Source organism: Neolamprologus brichardi, chromosome 5 (genome assembly GCF_056152115.1).
Source record: "Neolamprologus brichardi isolate AB-2024 chromosome 5, ASM5615211v1, whole genome shotgun sequence".
Taxonomy (NCBI): Eukaryota; Metazoa; Chordata; class Actinopteri; order Cichliformes; family Cichlidae; genus Neolamprologus; species Neolamprologus brichardi.
In genome coordinates this window covers 9,060,039-9,079,574 of record NC_142108.1, presented here as the reverse complement: position 1 = coordinate 9,079,574, position 19,536 = coordinate 9,060,039, and the positions used below count along the sequence as shown (strand labels likewise).

The following is a 19,536-nucleotide window of genomic DNA, read 5'->3' as shown; positions in this document are numbered from 1 at the left end:
CAAACTATGCTACAAAGAATGCATCATTTGACTTCTAGCTCTGTACACACTTTCTGGGAGAAGTATTTTGGAACGACGCCCAGTTGTGTTGCTTATTCCTCGCACAATTCCCAGGACTTTTCAGTGTTCCCCTTCGGACAATGTCTACATTGAACAGAACAAGAGCACAACAGGCTGTGAGTATCATGTGGAACTGACACAGCCTTGACGGATCTAATGCCATTTAGAACTGCTCGCAACTTTCCACACCAAGCTCACAGACGGCCAGAGATAGACAATAGAGCAATTACATAACACCTGTGAACCCATGGTGATTATGTCAGACATGCCATATAGTGCTGTGTAGCCACATTTACATTGACCAGGACTTAAGGCAGATAGCTTGATGTGTATTGGAACCCCTATTGGAACATCTACAAACACATCAGGTATGTGTTTTTGTACCAAAAAAATCTATTAAATTAAAAAATGGTCAGCGGATGCTTTCGTTATTTCATTTTTATTTCAGAAACTGGTAGGAGTGAAATTAAAAGAAGCAGACATTTTGTTATTCATTTATGAATCTAACAATTTTATGCTAAAGTAGAGATTTTCAAGTAAATTGGAAAGCACTCCCATTACCCTTCTAGCACCCTTCTACCCTTCTAGCAGTGCAGTTTTGCAAAATTAGGAGGTAATAAAATACTTTTTTAATACACAGCGCACCTTCTAATTCTGACTGTAAGTGATAGCTAGATGGAAAAATAAACTCAATGAACAAGAAGCCAACAGGACACAACGATCATGTTGCTACTGACAGTTTAATGCATCCAAGCCTGGTTTTAGATTAAACATCTTGTAACTGTGTGGTGCCATCGGGGTCTGTGGGCTACTCTTGGTTATGCTATTGTTGGCCAATTTTGTTGCCGTGCTGAAGACCGAAGAACATACAAAAAGCTTCTTTTGTAGTGAAGTAAGCGCTTTTCTCCGGGCTTCTGATGTTTGCTTTATTTATTGTAGATGATTCTTTTTATTGCATGTTTCTCCTTGTGGTGAACTCTCCTTCTCTTTGATGCAATCTTTGCCAGCGTTCAGCATTCGACTTGTGTGTAATGTCATCACATGTTTTATGGATGACTGAATGTTGCAAGTTACATATCTATAATTTTAGACTCTTCATAGGTAAATACCAAATAAGTGCAATAGACTTAATTCATAGTCTAATACTACACTTCATATTCTGGAAAAAATAAATACAATCCAACCTGCTATTATTACACCATTATAATGATCTTCCAAATCAATCAGTGACGTTATACTTCTCTGTAATTTCGTAATATGAATAATTAATGTGAAAGAAAAGGTTGGTGGTCTCGTGTTTCACTTGGAGGGGTATTAGCAGGATTTTCAGCGCACAGACACGAAGCTAACACCAGAAATCTCCCAGGTTTCAGTCTGAAGCTGAACAAACATGCTGTTTATTTAACACAATAAAGGTTCTAATAAATCTCTAAGATTTCGAAGAAGAAAACTTTGTTATTATGGAAAAGTTTTTGGCAGTGAATGTGTGGATAAGTGGTCAAATGCAGGTATGTCACGTCAGGGTATTTCCAGCACTGCGACAATGGAGTCTAAAAGCAGAAAAATGTTCAACCATCTAAAATATTAAAGATTGACTCTTGACGAGAAAGCGCACTTGCTTGCTGTTTTCAGCTTCTGCTACTGCTTTTTTGCACAAATAGAGCACAGCTAAAGGAAAAAAACACCTTGACACTGTTTATAAGTAATCCATCATCTTCATTTATTCATGGAGCTGTTCTAATCTAGTGATGCTGTCTGGTCATATCCAAATTCCCTTATCCTCTTTTGTTGTCTTTTACTCTGCTTCAGGCAGGATCTGTTCACACATAACAATAAAAATGTGTCGTAGACAATCTGATGGCAGGCAGAAGGCTCTAACTACAGGCATGAAAGCACCAAGAGGCAATTTATTCAGAAGGGACGCACTCGCATGGACCTCCATAACACCATCATGGAGCAGAAGAGCTCTCTGATCTTACCCAAACAGTTTGAATAAGGTTTTAAAGTATAAAGCAGATTACACAGTCGTCACATGATAATCAGCTGATATGGTTTCTGCTTAGTAACAGATAAAGCCAAACTGATCGAGAGAATAAAATCTAATCAGAAGTGACATATTTACTAAGGTTTGAACTTTTAGAATTTAATAATTTCCTACACTTCTCTTAAGACTGAACATCTGCAGTGAAGGTGAAATTATTAACTTCTTAAACACAGCTTTACTCCACAGACAGCTGTGGTTCGGAGGCTCTCATCACTGGTCAGACGAGTTCTAATTTTTCTTCTTCCAGGGCTGCGAAAGTTTTAAAATATGTTTTTTAATATATATGTTACATACTATGTTTTATAGCTACACTTTCAGAGATAAGAGATGCAGATGTAGATGGAGTCTTGATGCAATCTAACTGGATTATCTTATTTATATACAGTGTTTGGATAATATGAGAAATGACTCAAGAGCAGTTTCATTTGTAATTTAAGAGGTTTGACAAAAATATTGGATTCATTGTTTAGGAATTACAATCATTTTCACAAGTACTGATTTTAATACTTAATGTGTTTTCTCTGTATTATTGTAGGGTCAATATAAGGTGCTTTGAGGTGACTGTTGTTGGGATTTGGTGATAAATAAATAAAATTAAATAAATATGAATTGAAAATCTTTTGCCATAACTTATTACAATTACTGAAATAAGTCAGTAACTGTCTGTCTGGAACCCACAGGACGTCACCACATTCAGTGTTCCCTCTCTTTAACTACTCTGCTGGGCCTTTACAGCAGCCACCTTCAGTTGCTGCTTGTTTGTGGGTCTTTCTGCATTCAGTTTTGTCTTCAGTAACTGAAAAGCTTGCTCTGCTGGCTTGAGATCAGCTAACTGATTTGGCCATTGAAGAATATCCCTTTTCTTTGCCTTGAGAAACCCTTGGGTTACTTTCACAGAATGTTTTGGCTCATTATCCATTTGCACTCTGAAGCAAATGGATAATGAGTACAAATGGTACAAATTAAACTTGGTTTCATGTGTCCAGAGATTTTTTCCAGCACTGTGCAGGCTCTTTTAGATGTTTTCTGGCAAAGTCTAATCTAGCCTTGTTGTTCTTGAGTGTAATCAGGTGTTTGCACCTTGTTGTAAACCCTCTGTTTTTCCATTCAAGTCCTCTCTTGATTGTAGAAATGATCAACAGAGGTCTCCTTCACTTGCACTGACATCTTTCTGGACCACATTCAGTTCTTGTATAAAAAGGTCTGTAATTCCTAAACAGCAGTTTTGAATTGTATTTATATAGTGCCCAACAAGCACCCCAAGGTGCTTTATCCTATAAGGTATAGATCCTACAATAATAGTGAGAAACCCTAACAGACCCCTATGAGCAAGATCTTGGCAACAGTGGAAAGGAAAAACTCCCTTATAGCCAGAGGAACCAGCCTCAGGGAGGGGCAGCCAACTGCTGTGACCAGTTGGGGTGAGGTGGGGGAGCAGGAAAGGCACACTGTGGAAGAGAGCCACTAAAATCCAATTTTGATTGTTTGATTTAAAATCCTGTGGCAATGAAAAACCAACAACCCCAAAATAAATCAAACAAACAAACAAACATGCCAACTGTGTCATTGATGGACCTAACTGTAATTTATTTATTATAACATGAGAGGTTTTTTTTGTCATTTTCACCATTTTTCCCTGTTGGCTACGACAACATATCAATCACGTGTGATCTGGGACCACCGGGCGCCATCAAATTTTTTTCTGAACTTAAAATCCATATTTATAAAAGCTCTTATATAAACCTTGATTTTAAATCCCACTAGTCTGGAATTTTGATTGACCAGCTTATTTGTTTAAGGCTTGTAAAATCGAAATCTGAAATGTTGTGTTTCTTGCCCCATCCGAGTACCTTTTAGGGAGGCCTCCTTGTACTCAGATGTCAGCACAAACCTTGACTACATTGTGCGTGTGAGTAGAGATGGGAATGATGGCAAAAACTACCATAAATTTACCTGAAAAAATAATAATCTGAAATCTTCCTTTCATTATCCTCAAACTATTTCACTATAATATAAAAGGTTTATATGCAAGAAGAGAAAAAAACAATGATGTGTGCATCACTCACTATTTGGGGTGGATGTTGTTGTGGTTGTCAGAGTCGTTGCAGTCTCTGGAGATGTGGCTGAGGTCTCATCATCTCCTTCCGATATGCTAGGAGTAAGTGGAGGGTTGATGCTTGGTGGTGCCTGAGGGGTAGGGGGTGAAGCTAGCTGTACTGTGGGTGTTGAACTATTGAGTTCTGTGTCCTGATTATTATCTAGGCTTGTGTCTGTGGTAGCTGCTGCTTCTGCTGCTTTTGTTGTTGTCGTTGTCGTCGTCATCGTGGTTTTTGTTGTGATTGCTGCTGATGTAATGACAGCTTGGGCAAGCTTTGTGGGTGGGTGTGTAGGGTTTGATACTGGCACTCCATCCTTGAGGGAGGGTGCTGTAGATGGCTTTGTGGGTATGGTAGTAATATCTGGAGGACCTGTTGAAGAAGACAGTACATAATTTTAACCTGTAAAAATGAGAACATAAAGGCATTTGAATTAAATGTGGAAATGGCTCGTACCTGTGACAGGGGCAAGATCCTCGGCTGAGCCCCCCAGGGCTACACCAAGTAGCAGGAGCAGGGCGCACACACCCATTCTGCCCTACACACACACACAAAAGAGACAAAATCCTATTAGTGGAAAAAACAAAACTGAAAATGATTGATTTTTTTTTTTCAAAAGATAGGTTTGGTTGTTCTATAATCCATTGTGTATTTTATAATCTTCCATCCTAATCCAACATGTTATTTGTTTGCAAAGAAAAAAAAAACAAATAAAAACTTTGATGACGTGGGCTTGTGTGTGTTTACCTGAAGAAGCGTAGTTGGCATCAATCACTCATCCGCACAGCCTGGTCTGAAGAAGAAAAAAAAGAGAACGGTTTAGAATGACAAGCAGATCCTTCCCCCCAATCATTTTCCTTCTTTTAAACTAAAAAACTGCAACATGTTTTGGTAATATTGCTTCCCCTATCATCCACCCATCCAGCACGACATCCTGCCTCTGCTCTGCGAAGGCTGTTAAACAACTGTACGTAAACTAGTTATTTGTTTAAATTGCTATTTTTTTGTAATTCACAAACAAGCTAGTTTTTTCTCCTGTGCTCACTGTTTTTCATGCTTGAAGCCCCTTTCTCTATAATACGAAGCAGCAGTGAGCAGTGGAGAACTCAGCAAAGTGAAGGTAATGTTACAAACTTATTACCAAACTAAAAGTGCATTAAAATCTAATCTATGATGACAAAATGACAGGGGAGAATGACTCTTTCACATTCTCTTTGCTGCTGCCGCAAAGCTGACGGGATGAAGTGATAAAGCAGCAGTGCAGTGCTTACCACTGCCCCGTCACACAGGAAGGTTCTGGGTTTGCTCGTCAGCTGAGGCCTTTTTGTGTTAAGTTTGTGTGTTCTCTCTATGTGCCCGTGTGGGTTTTCACCGGGCATGTCTGCTTCCTTCTAGAGTCCAAAGACATGTCTGTTAGGTTAACTGGTGATTCCAAATTGGTTGTAGGTGTGGATTTGAGCATGAATGGTTGTCTGTCTCCTTGGTGATCTGTCCAGGGAGTAACCCACCTCTTGCTTAATGTCACCTGGGACAAGCTCGAAAACCCCGGGGGCATGAGCTGAAGTTAAGAAAAAATTTGCAGTAGAAGTGATTTGTGCTGAAATATTTTCATTGTTATCAGAAGCTAAATCTCAGCTGCAGTTAAAATGTTTTTACAGAACACTTTCTGCAGCTCGACACAGGGGGATAGTTTACTCCACTGAGGACAAACATGATTACCTTAACCACAATGTTACCTTCATTTGCAGTAATGTTTTGATGTAATATCTGAAAAACCGTATTATTAGTATGTTTATTTCAATGATACCATATTCAGATCTGTGTACAGTTGTGTTTAAAAGAAAGCTTTCACATCATTCTGTCTTGTCAAAAACTCAGTGCACCCTTACTGCTTCCATAGGAATAAAGAGAGTAAGTAATTCCTAATCAGATGAAGTTGATTATCTGAGGATCAATAAGCATGACCACCTTCAAAAAAGCTGATTTTGGCAGTTTAAATGACTGGCGCATTTAGATTTGTTTTAACACAATGCTACAGTCTTCCCAAGAGTGGACGTCCCAGCAAATTCACCCCAAGGCCAGACTGAGCAGTGCAAAATTACAGGCAGAGAAACTACAAAAAACCCAGTGCTACATCTCTGAAGCTACAGGGCGGAGATAACATTGCACATAAAAGTTTGTGTACTTGTACGAACATATGATCTTGTTTGGAAGAGTCACCAGAAGAAAGTCGGTTCTTGCTAAAAAGAACATCGTAGGCTTGCAAAGTGCAAAGTAAGACGTCTGGAGCGATGTCCTTTGGACAGATGAGAGCAAAAGCTGAGATGTTTGGCTATCATGCACTGTGCCACATTTGGTAAAAATCACATAACAAGTGTCAAACCGGTGGTGGAGGGGTGATCATTTGGACTTCTTTTACAGCCACAGAACCTGTAAGGTTAAGCCAGAACTCCTCTGTACTTTGACAAAGTATTCTAGAGTCAAATTTGAAGTTACCCGACTCAAAATTGGGCCGTGCAACAGGACTATGATCCCAAACACAGCAGCAAATTTCTGACAGAATAACAGAAAAAGAAAAGAATCAGTGTTGCGATGGCTCAGTCAAAGCCTACACGTTAAAAGAGTTGCGCATAAACAAAAGCTCACAAACCTCAATGAACTGAAGCAACACTGTAAAGACGAATGGACCAAAACTCCCCCGCAACAATGTGAGAAACCGATAACATCGCACAGAAAATGATTACATCAAGCTGTTACTGCTGGTTCTACAAGTTATTGAATCATAGGGTGGAGTGGACTCTGTGCAGTCAGTTGAGCATTCAAAAACTAAGCAGGATCGAGGCTGAACTGGTGTCACACTTTAATTCTTGCTACAAATGTTCTCAAACTGAATACTGAGTAAACAGTGAATAAAAGGCCAGAATGCAGACAGATGTGAAGAAGGCAGAGGCCGAGTGGTTGGCTGGGTCGACTGTCATTCTTCTGCGTTATCGCAGAGACTGACTGAGCTGTGATAATCTCTGAATCTAATCCCACGGTCTTGACCTTTGAATAATCCAGTCCATCTGCCTGTGCTTACAGAGTTACTTGTACCAGCCAACAGAGCCAAACACTGCAGCGCTACCACACAAACTGCTTTAAATCATGGATTATTGCATCACAGGGCAGAGAATAAATTGGGCTCTAAAAGCTATAATTGAGCCAGTTGCCAATATTCTGCTGTTTTGAACTAAGCTCATTCATTGCGGTACTTACATTCTGGTTTGAGCACACCACTCTGGCTACAGTTAAAAATGGGACATGATAAGCAAGTAATGCGGTCAATGTGGATGCTATTAATCTACAAATCCACTTGTTGCTCTCCCTTTCTCACTTTCAACCAACTACTTAGCCAACAAATGCCTGCTTTCAGGAAAAAAACGATCCAAAGAAAAGCTATATCACATATTAAATTATGTCACTCATAACTCAAAGAGCATATCCTGTCTGGTCAAGTAGTCAGAAAAACAAAACTCCCTGTTAATACATCTTTGACCTAAGCCCATAAACGCTACCTTACTCTGTTCTCCTCCAGTACTCAAGAGCCTTCAAATATAGCAGACAGGATGATTGATACCAGTCTGTGTGAAGCAGCATTCTACCAGATCAATTTGATTAGATGCACTAAGATTAGTAATGTACTCGTGACTCATTGCTTTCTGTATGCTATCCACCGAGGCTGCATGCCGTGTCACTGTGCCGGTGTAAGTGATATATGCCAGTCCTGCTGCTAACCTCACTTCACAGATGCTGCAGGTGCCTGAGAGGTTTTTATCTAGAGGCAGTGTAGCTGCAGGACTACAATAGCCTAAGGTAACATTTTAATGTATTTTAGCCTCTTGAGCAGTTGTTCCAGTGTGTAGGTGTAAATGCATGTAATTCCTTCTCAGAAGACTCATGTGTTGGTAGAAGACATCATTAATTTAACACGCACTGGGCAAGAGCTTCTATTTGTGCCACTTTTAGATTCTATGCAGGCAGAGCTATCTATTAAAAAGATACTCTAGTCTAGGTGATGGACAGGGTTAGGGACCTTACTCAAAAACAGTAATGCATTACAAATTACTTGTTACTTTTTTTAAAAGTAATGCAGTATGTTAATGAATCATCTGTTATAATACTCGTTATATTATTTTTGTATTAAGGCCTTTATACACATGCAAATATTTCACAATGTGTTCAGTTGGTAAGGGCCTTTATTCTGGAACATGGCCCGAGATAATTACTAGTTAAGAATATAAGGCTTAGACTACAATCTTCCCTATTAACACAAATCCCTATGCTAAAGAGGAGATAAATATAATTATTTTCATGTTTAAGTTGGACCACAAGGCTGAAAACACAAAGCAGTTGAAAACCAGAGCAAAGAGACTGTGTGAGTACTAGTAATTCTACTGTAGATATCTGTACAGGTAGGAATAGAGGCCATAGTACTACAACACTGAGTGATCTTCACTGCCTTTGTTACCTGTTGAAGGCCAGACTGGCTGCTGGGCTGGGGTTGGCATGCACTCAGCTTTACCATCACTCTGGACTGTTTGCTAGATTTGTGTCACCATGCCGTCAGTGCAGATGCTTGCAAAGAGCTGCTGTTGTGTCAACACTATAATGCTGTTGTTTCTGTCCTGGATGCAGTTTGCACTTTATCGTCTCGTTCTTCTCCTTTCATACACTAAAAATAAGAGTAACGTCCACAGCGTCACTTTCAGTTTAAGGTAACACTTTACTTTGGAATGCGTTACCTTAAACACTGTAATTTACACTCAAATGAAAATGCAGGAGCCAAAGTGCTTTTAGTGTTCAATTAATTAACTGTGTACTTGAATTAATAACGAGGACACTGCAGCTTAAATTAGTCAGTCATGTGGTGCCTTGACAAGACACTAATGTCTCAAAATGTCTGATAAACATCGTCTTACTGTAACACCATTACTGACAACGTGTGACAAGCTCCTGCTTAAAACAAACGCAGCAGCTCACCACTCCTATTTGATTTGATTTCATATTTCACAAACACATTTGACTGACAAAGCATTTTTTTAATTCTCAGTCTGCCTTCTTTAGAGCCAGCCTGCTGCTCAGCAGTAAATATCTTTCCAACAGTTTCATCATACTATTCCCTGCAGAGGCAACATGTACATACACATACACATCTATTAGAGAATGAATAGCGCAAAAGGTAGTCATGCAGTTCCTGCTCGCCTTACTTTGGGCTTGTGTTGTGCAGCCATGTGAGTATTTATCAGACAAGGCAGAGCACTTAGAGCTAGCCCTTTACAGCGGCCACTGTTTGGAAGAGCTGTCCTACAGCAAAGTGAAAGCCGCCACAGCTTCCTTAAGACTATGACACGCAACATAAAATCAATAGATTGACTGGTGGGAATAAAAATAAAACGCAGAAATGTGTCAGCACACCCTCTTCCTTTTTAACTCCATTAAATAATGGGATGGGTTTTTTTTTTTACTCTTTTAAGAGATATGCTTTTGATTTAGCTTTAGAAATAAAAGAACTATGAGAACCAACTGCACTGGCTGGAATGATCCTTAGATAAAAAGGACTTTGTTTTAAAAAAGTATCAACAAACTGACTTTTTCCACTTGGACTAAATTTTTTAATTATTCTCTGACTAGTCGAATATTGCATGTTTTCTTATCAACATTAGGCATTTCCAATTATGTGTCATATGAGACAAAATGAGTCTGGGGCAGAAAAACTTTGGCCTCCACAGAATGCTGAGCACCCATGTGTGCCGGCACACGCCCAGATTAAATTTAGACTCGATATGAGAACTTTCAGGTCTGAGAACTTCAATCAGAGCACTATTTCATAGAACAAACGAACAGTTTGGCACCAACGCTCCTTACACAACGTTAGCTGCTAGAACATTAGCCTTGGAGAGAGAGAGAGATGTAATGTTGATGAAATGGATAAATTTTTAGTTATGAAACTGAAATCCACTAGTTCCAGTTCCACCCTTGCTCATCAGTTAACACTGACAGACAACACAAAAGAAGAGAATGACTTGTATAAAGCTAGCTGAGAAATTTAATTTCTCTACATAGCTTCAAACTCCATGAAAAAAAGTGTCCTCTGAGGTCTGTGCTACAGCTATAAATATGAGTACCCTGCTTCTATTATCAACACATGATCAAGGTTTGATGATGGTAGCTTTTGTGTAAGATGGCTTTTCAAGTTGCTGCTGCTAGCATTGTTCCTTCTAGGTCTGCTAGAATAGCTTTGTTGGCTACATTATTCTGTCTTCAGTGTCAGGGATTGGCAATTTGAATGAAACCAGATGCACAGTTCAATTTGATCCAGTTGCTAGACCTGTATGCTAAGGATATACCAGAGTTGCAGTCATGGCTAATTTGTAAGGATAGTAAGTGAGTCTCTCATGATATCCTAAAAGTGTTTACTGAAATTATGTCCCGTGATGTTTTGAGAATGCTAATTAAAGAAAGTCTCCAGAGTATTTCTCTGTGATTATGGAACAGACAGCTGACATTACAGTCAAAGAGCAGGTGTCACATTTTGTGAGTAAAGAATTGGGGGTAGAAGAATTTTATGAAACATGTAAAACAAAAACCAATACCCTTTTAGTTGTTTAAGATAACCTTATAGATTCTTAATGGCAGCCAGCAAATGTAGGGGACAGTGCTATGACGGTACATAAAATATCTTGTATTTAAAACTGATAAGCATGTTCTTTGGGATTGTAATCAGGGTATATAACCCTGTACACTTCTGAATTCATTCTGCTTCTTCTATCAGCAGTTACATCATCAACACACTGTAGTACCACGGTAGCCGTAGTGCAGCCATACATGCTTAAATGGAAGAAAATGGATGGATGGAAGAACTGTGCCAGCTGTTTAAGATGTTTATCTACAAAGTCTAATCTGGCCTTCCTGTTCTTGAGTCGTTTTTCTTTTGCACCTAGTTAGAAACACTTCAAGACTTGGTCAGATGTTGTAAAATTATTTTTTTTAACAATGGAAATAATTCAGTCATCATGCACTTTAGTCATCTTATATGGCCTTTCAGACCTTTTGGTGCTGCTGAGCTGGCAAATGGATTCATTCAATTAAGAATGCATCACATTGTTATTTGGCCACTCCTAAAGTTTTTTGCTGTCTGTCTCTCCAGCTTTATTATGTGTATTCGGCCTGATGAAGGTTTCCTTCACTTCCACTGGAATCTCTTTAAGTCTCATATTTACAAGTACAGTGAAGATCTATCTATCTATCTATCTATCTATCTATCTATACATATATGAATGATAATATACTGAACTCTGAGAAACTGTGCAAGCAAGTCAAAGCCTTATAATGACACACAATTCTGTCTACAGTCAAGCGCAGGCAGACCTAATAAGAGAGCAATCGTACAGTTGCGAAAGAGCTGGGCTGTTGCCATGCAATTTCATTCACACAGTGAAAGGAGCATTTATAGGTAAAATATAAAGGAAGTCCAATATTACATCTCCATGACAACCACAGACCAAAATCAATGCAAGGTAGTCATTTAATATGGCAAGTTCTTGCTCATGGTTGAGGACTTCAGTGATGGTTTTGTATTTACATGTGACCTTAGGGTCATATAAGTTATTACTATATTTTTCAACTGCAGGAATATAAATGTATGAATAGAAAAAGAAGAATCCCTAGCAGTTGCTGATCACACCTTTTATCTAAAGTAGATGTGACTGAAACCACAGTTGAGACTGCTTGTTTTATCAATGTGTTAATGGGACAAGACTGTTGTGATTCACATGCCAGGAAGCGAGTTGCAGATTTTTTCTGTGTGTGGAAAAGACTGCGTTAGTGACATCAAGTACAGTAGCATCAGCTCTAGTGTGACCACATTTTTTAAGTTTTTAGTTCTCTTTGTTTTTGCCACTGAGAGCAGGGGGACTGGTGCTATGTTGAAAGTGATATCAAAATAACTACACACATTCCAATCCCATCTAACTAATGGAAGGCATTGGAGGACTAAAAGACACTCATCTTTTATATTATTTTAAAAATAATTGTATTTAGGATTCAATATATTTCAAAAGGTAAGTGCTTGACCCCTGTACCACACAGCGCCTAGACCTCAACGACAGGACACCAGCAGCAGAGTCAAGGGAATTCACCATTCATGGCTTTCTCACAAGGCTTCCAGCTTCACAAGTTTCTGCACTGCTTGTCTGTCTGTTTCCATTCATAGCATATTAATACTGTTTCTATGTCCTCAGAGGGAGGGGGTCTGGGGTAACTGAACTACTGTGAATGCTTCTCTTCACGGGAGACTGAAGTAGGTCTAAGTCAAGGCCGCTAGGACTCATGCTCTAAAACAGACCACAGATTATATGTCCCCAGTGCCACATACAACAGCCACAATCCTCTGGACTTCCCTTTTTGAGGGATACTACTCCCTGCTGGTGTGGTTTGTGTTCCCGTTGGCTTCATTCACAAGCTGGTGAGTTGATGAAAAGATGAAGAGAAGCATGGGGTTACTATTCTGGCTAATCATAAGGGCAAGAGAGACTGCTGTGTCTATTATTAAGCTTGTGATGATCATTTGGTTCCATTAGGCTGGAAGGATCAAGAAAACTAACTTGTTTCAATGAGTGAAAGTGGTGAGTCAGTGAAGCTCTGCTCTGTGTCTAATTCGTTGTGGGGTTTCTCACAGAGCATGCCAGGGGCCTCTCAAGCTTTCCCACATTGGACACAGAGAGGATGTGGAGGCGCAAAGCATGGTCTCCCCACAAAAGCCACTGTGACCTTGAAGAGTGGTGCAGGGCCAAATGGACAGCTCAAGCGCCACAATGAAACTCGATTCACTTCTGCCCTTTGAAACTTAAACACCAAAACCGATTTGTAGACCCAGCATGCATCTGGGGCAGGCATGAAATCTGATTTTTATTTTATTTTATTGGGGGGGGGGCACTGCACTACGTATATAAAAACCATCAAGCCCCAAAAGTTGGCACTGAATGAGAACTTCACACTGTTAGTCTTGCTTACCTAACTGTTTTAAAAGATAATAAATCTCTGTATTTAAAACCTATTTTTAAACAGTTTTAGACTATATTCTATTGCTCCTGTGTAGCTGTTGGGAGACAGAAAACATTTATCTTTGTAGTTGTTGGTGCCAACACTCATATCATATATAAAGCAGTGAAGAATGTAAGCTGATTTTATAACTAATTAACAGGAGTAATAAAAAAGAAAAGTACAGTTACTTGGGGCTGTAACAGTGATACCGACCTGTGAATCATTCAAGCATATAAAAGGCACGTAACTCAAGGGACGACCAGTGTTGTGCTACACCAGGGGTGTCAAACTCAAATATACAGTGGGCCAAAATTCAAAACTGGAACAAAGTTGCGGGCTAACATTAATATTTATTGAAAAAAAAATCTTCCTCCAGATATAACAATGAATCTTTTCTTATGGACTCAAATAAGTTTTGCTGGAAAACTGAATATGGAACAAGCAAAGCTTAATACTAAACAATATATATATTAGCTGTATAATACCAGTAGGCCAGCTCTAATAGTAATTTGGTATGGCTTCGCGGGCCAAATGTAATTAGGCTGTGGGCCAAATTTGGCCCGCGGGCCAGAGTTTGACACCTATGTGCTACACATTACCAACAACTCATACACTTACTGATACGATTATTAACAGCTGGTCCACCCCCCCCCCCCCCCCCGCCAAAAAAAAAATCTGTTTGTTAGGCATTAAATTGTTTTGTACCAACAACATGAGTGCCAAAGTTTTGTTGAAGAATTAAAGGTGGTCATACCAAAATATTCACTTTTCAAGTTTGTTAGAGCTGTTTTATGTCCTATGTATTAAGAAATGAGAGGCAGCTGTAGTCCCGTATTTGTATAGGCAGATTTTACAGTAGATGTTCTTCCTGATGAAACACACCCATCCCACTAGTTTATAAGCCCCTGAGTTTATATCTCCTCCCAGTCTCAAAGCAGGAATCTGATGTGTAATATGTTAACCACTACACCACAGAACCACACTTTTCATTCTTAAATAATGAACATCATACAATACAGTAGAGCCTGTTCTCCTAAGTGACCACTTAGTTATATACAACTCACACATCTGTGTGTGTGTGTTTGTGTGTATGGGGAGGGGTTGCTGTGAGGACATCCTGCTGCGTTCCGTCATTATACAAGCTTGGTCTGATGTCTGAGGTCGCCAAATTTGAGCTGAAGGTTTGATTCTTACATATGTTTTCTTTACAATACAACATAAGGGGTATAGAATTTAATAACACCCCATAAAATCGACCTTAACCAGGTGTCACGTTAAAGGCACCTCCATCCACATTTGCTGCTGAGCCGATACCATCTGTTGATGATAGTAAAATGTAGACACACGTATACAAAGGAGTAAATACAGACAACAGCCCCCATCAGTGAGTAGGCTATTACTGCATTAGAAATTACTCATTTACTTTTACTGATGTTTTACTCTGTGGTCAAGTTGCGGATAATTTCAATACATTTTATGTCCTATTGATTTATTCCCTTTAAGCTCTGCAGAAATTTCAGATTGATTTCAATTTAATTTTGTCACATGACAACAAAACCATAAAGCAGTTATTGGAACATCCAGAAAAAAATCTTAAGGAAAGGAAATATTTAAGGGAAAAAAAGCTCTAATTTGCAATATATAAGTAAATAAACATCTCCATGATCGGTTAAGTACTGCTTATACAAAAAATACACATATACAGGTTTACATGCACAGGGTGGCATTGCTCAATTTCCCAGCAACACTTGCCAACTATCTTTTGGTTATTTTGGATCTCTATCAATGGAAACCCGAAATGACAGCTCTGATATCTGAAGTAGTCATCCTACTGCAGCCGTCCCCCTCCTTTTCCTCTGAAAGATAACAAAACCATCTAAGATAATAACATAATCACCGGGGACTTGACTTCAAAGCAACATCATGACTTGGCTTCTCTTTAAAATCCATTTTGTCCAGCTTCACCTTTAGGTGGTGCACTGAAAAACTACTGACTTGCTTACAGGCTCTCTGAGCACTCCCCCCTTCCCCCCCCCCTTCTTCCAGAGCAGGACAAAACAAGTCTTGTTGGCAGGCCGATGGCAAATATTAATACATATAGCTTCAGTTTGAATCGTAGGCACTCTTTTGAAATAAAGTGAAAACCTAACACAACATAAATGTGCAACATGGCTCCAAATTCTTGCTTTTTATGAACAGAAATCACACACAAAAAAGTTTTAAACCCAATTACCGGCTATAATAACACATATGCCATATGAGGAAAAAAGGTATTCATGTAGCTGTAGTTACAGTACTGCAGTACAGCCAAGAGTAATCCTTTATGTTGATTTCTAACATCCCCCAAAAGGGAGAAATAGCACTGCTTTAACACACTATGATGGAAAAGGAAGGTGGCAACCAGATCCTCACTGAGGTGGACCCACGTGAGCTTACAAAAATCAAAAGAACCTCTTTGCACATCCAAAGTACTTTTCCATGTACAAAAACACCCACTGTTAATCGTTGCTATGAGCATGAGCGACCAGAAACACCAGTCAGCCGGAATCAAGAAGATTTAAAAGAAACATTTGACTAAATAACTTGAAGATATTACATAATTACTATTTCCATTCAGCAGAGAGGCAGGGCAAAGCTGAAGGATGTTCGATGGCGTCCTTTCTAGCCAGGCACAATATTTAGTCAGTCATTAGTAATCACACAGGTTCATTTCCTGTATTGTGGAATAAATGTCATTAAGATCCAATTGACATATCGCATGTAGCTCCAATCAGGCCCCTGTAATGCATCATAATCCTCTAAATGGAGCAGTGTTTATCCCGCGAGAGGCTGAATTACAGTGCTCTTCCTCAGCAAAACATGCAGGGCCCACAGGTGGAAACAAAAATATACCTCCAGCCCCACCCAAAAAGCAAACTCATAATATTGTCTCAGAGCCCTGAAATTGTGAAATTTCACAACACACGGGCCATTATTTTAAACACCCACTCATCGACACTCGACGCAAAGTTCCCACAAAGTGATTTCAAGCTATACTTATTTTATTTTTAGTAACTAGGCCAATCGTGAAAAATGTGGTGCGAGGATGATCACTCCACTTCCTCTGCTAAAACTCTGACAGCATCCCAACAAGACAGAAATAACTCTTTTTTTCTCTCTCTCCTTAGAATAGGTGCAAAGATATATACAGGCATAGTGAGCACGATTCTAACAGCCCTGCCTTTTTCTGCCGTATTGCCAAAGCAAACTTTTTCCCTCTTTCCACAATATGGCTTTCAAGGTGCTGGTGATGTTTGACAGGCAGATATGATTTTACAGCTTTTTGGTTTGGTTTGTTTTTTAATGGGGTAGAGGGTGAAAGGTGAATATGTTCAGGCCTGACAGACAGAGGTCAGGATAAGCCGGAGAGAAGAGTCACAGGAGTTGGGAGGTTTTGTACACTGGGACGGTCCTAACATGACATGACGGCCTCAAGTGAAGCTGAATGCCTGCTGTGGGGAGGCACACATGGTGAAGCATGGTGTATATATATGTGCCACAGTTCAGTGAACTGAACCAAGCATTATAAGCGGAGCTCCAGGCTGACATACTGTGGCACAGGCTTTTCCCAGAGATGACAAGGAAGTCTCTGCCATGTCCGATCAGCCTGACGATGTTCCTCTCCCTCTCTCTGCTCTGACTTTGAGGCTTTCACACTCCTTTGCTGATGCAGTGTTCTTGTAGCTGATGCTCAGCTCGGCTGCAGCAGTTATGCCACCGATGTTTAATGTCAATTCCCACCACTGGCAGTGACAAGCGAGCCCTTACAGCAAGATCCGTGTTCTGATGAGCTGGGAATCATGAATCACTGCTCAAGTCCGAGTAAAAGATTGAAATAATAATAATTTTAAAAAGCCATCAACAACCACAAGACTAAAATTGGATGCTTGGATACACCCAAGGCTTCGAAAGAGAGGGGACTATTATTAATAATTAAAAAAAGAAAAAAGTTTGGGAAAGCACACATGTGAGACCCCCATCTTGAAGAGGTGAAGAAACACAAAGCAGCCGCTGTGATTTGACAGAGCACGTTAACGTCGGGGCGACCTAATTCCTGTTGTGGGTCGCATGAAGCCCCCCTTGCTCCTCCACCCAGCCATCCAGCCAGCTCCACTCCCTCCCTCTCTGAACGTGTAATAACAAAGCGTTGATCAATAAAGTGTACTTTCCAGTGAGGCAACCCTGGAACCCCCTCTCCCCGCCACTCCACCCCCTCTTTGTTCCAGCGTAAGCGCAACAGCATCTGTGTTGGCACAACAAAACCAACTTCTTAAATGTTGTCGCACTCTCTCTTAAAGCTTCCCCCCTCCCCTCCTTTCTTCGGAGTCCCCTCTCGCCAAAATTTCCCTCCCTGCCTCCGAGCTACTTCTGAAATGTTCAGGCGTTACAGGGAGGCTCACAACTCATTAAACGCCGCGCTGCTCCGCGGACGAGCCCCCCCAATCGATAACGGCATCATGTAACGTAAAAAGCGGGAGGAAGGGGGGGACGGGGACGGAAAGTGCTCGTTTGAGGGTGACACAATGTTACAACACTGGGAAACATGCTCGTAGAGCGACATTGTAACAAGTGGGATTCTGCTTTGCGCAACAAAAACAAGAAAACTCACCACAACTCCTGTAGAGCCCAAAGGAAACCGGAGGGGGAGGCGAGAGAAGAAGAAGGGGGAAAAAATGAAAGCCAAGTGGGAATTTATCCTGTCTTCCACGTTTTCAACCCCGGCCCCTTTCTCCACACCCCAGGAACCGAGAGTGTGAGTGGGGTGGAGGTGGGGGGGACCAGGGTGATAGCAGAGGAGGGAAGCACGATCTGGGACGCACTGCCAACACTTCACAGTCAGTTTATCCGCTAAAGCCAGGGTAAAGAAAGCGCCCCCTCCAAAAAATTAGAATTTCGTCCTTCTGTAGCGTCTCTTCGGAGGGTATTTTCTTCGCCTTCTTGGATGTTAAATCCCAGGGTTTATCCGCTGTATCCGGGCGCGTCGGCCGACTATTCTAGTCCGCCATGTTGTGTGTCTGTCTGCATAGGAAGAATGGGAAGCGGGGAACGAATTCCCAGGCCTGGCCCCGTCTCTTCTCCGCTGTGTTTCTCTGTAGCCCGCAGCGACACCTGCTGGCCCAGATCCACTTTACACCTTCCACACTGCAGCGGTCCCCATCAGTGCTACCTAACACAGTATTGAGGGTCAGAGACCTGTTCTGATTGATGATAGACCACTTTATTTTTCCAATCTACATACATTTCAAAGGGAATTATCAGATTATTCTTTAAAGAGGCAATATAGAGGCAATATTACAGAAATGTGACGTCAGTTTGATGGTTGGGCCCACATGTTTAATAGAGGAAAAGGTCATTTGTTGAAAGCCATGTAATTTATTTTTAACAAATAATTAAAGACTATTTTATTCAGTAATATATCCAGCGATAGTCTTTTGCCTATAAGCAAAATTATTATTATTTTTATCCTTTCATTATTAGTCAAGTTATTTTGCTGAGGTTATTACATTTTTACCCTTTCTAATGACGTTTTCAGGTATTACATCTTGGTTTAGTAGTGATAAGTAGGGAGAGAACGGATTTTCTAGCTAAAATAATATACATTTTAAATTATATTTTTATTTTACTGGTAACAATTTTTTAAATATAATTTACTGAACCACTTTGAAGCTAATAAATAACTAGTAGTAACATATAAAGGATAAATAGTTCATTTTCCATCTACAACAGTCGGAATGATCATCCGATTCAGAAATTTTAATAAAAAATATTTTTCATTGTTTTTTTGCTGTTGTTGTGTTTCTTTGAGAATGTGTTAATAAAATAATCAATAGGAAACTGTGGGCTAGAGGAAAAAAATTACAGGCCCTTATATGTTTAACACATTCCTGCAGTTTAACCAGACGATTTGTATCACATGGCTTATAACATCAGGTATCACCTGTATATGCAGCGTTTTCTAATATTAATTCCAAAGTGGAGAATGTATAACGAGAACAGTCTGGGCCCTAGCACAGAACCCTGTGATTAACTTTTGTGTGTAAGAACCATCATTTATATAAATAACTACAATTCAAACTTCCTGGAAACACAACTGTGTATGCTAGTCCATCCAGCCATCCTCTTCCGCTTATCCTTATCAGGGTCGCAGGGATGTCTTGACCCTATCCTGGCTACCATAAGGTAAGAGGCAGGGTACATGTGATCAGTGTTATGAAA

General features: G+C 40.1%; 1 protein-coding gene across 1 annotated transcript in view; it reads right to left on the bottom strand.

The window, feature by feature from the left end:
- Nucleotides 1-18,338, bottom strand: part of ptpra (protein tyrosine phosphatase receptor type A) — a 30,382-nt gene extending 12,044 nt beyond the window's left edge. The window contains exons 1-4 of the mRNA XM_006784585.3: nt 17,930-18,338; nt 4,948-4,993; nt 4,657-4,738; nt 4,171-4,572 (exon numbers count right to left, since the gene is read on the bottom strand). Coding sequence (XP_006784648.2) covers nt 4,171-4,572; nt 4,657-4,738; nt 4,948-4,968 — 505 coding nt within the window. The 5' untranslated portion in view covers nt 4,969-4,993; nt 17,930-18,338. The remainder of the gene's footprint in view (nt 1-4,170; nt 4,573-4,656; nt 4,739-4,947; nt 4,994-17,929) is intronic.
- Nucleotides 18,339-19,536: the final 1,198 nt, after the last annotated feature.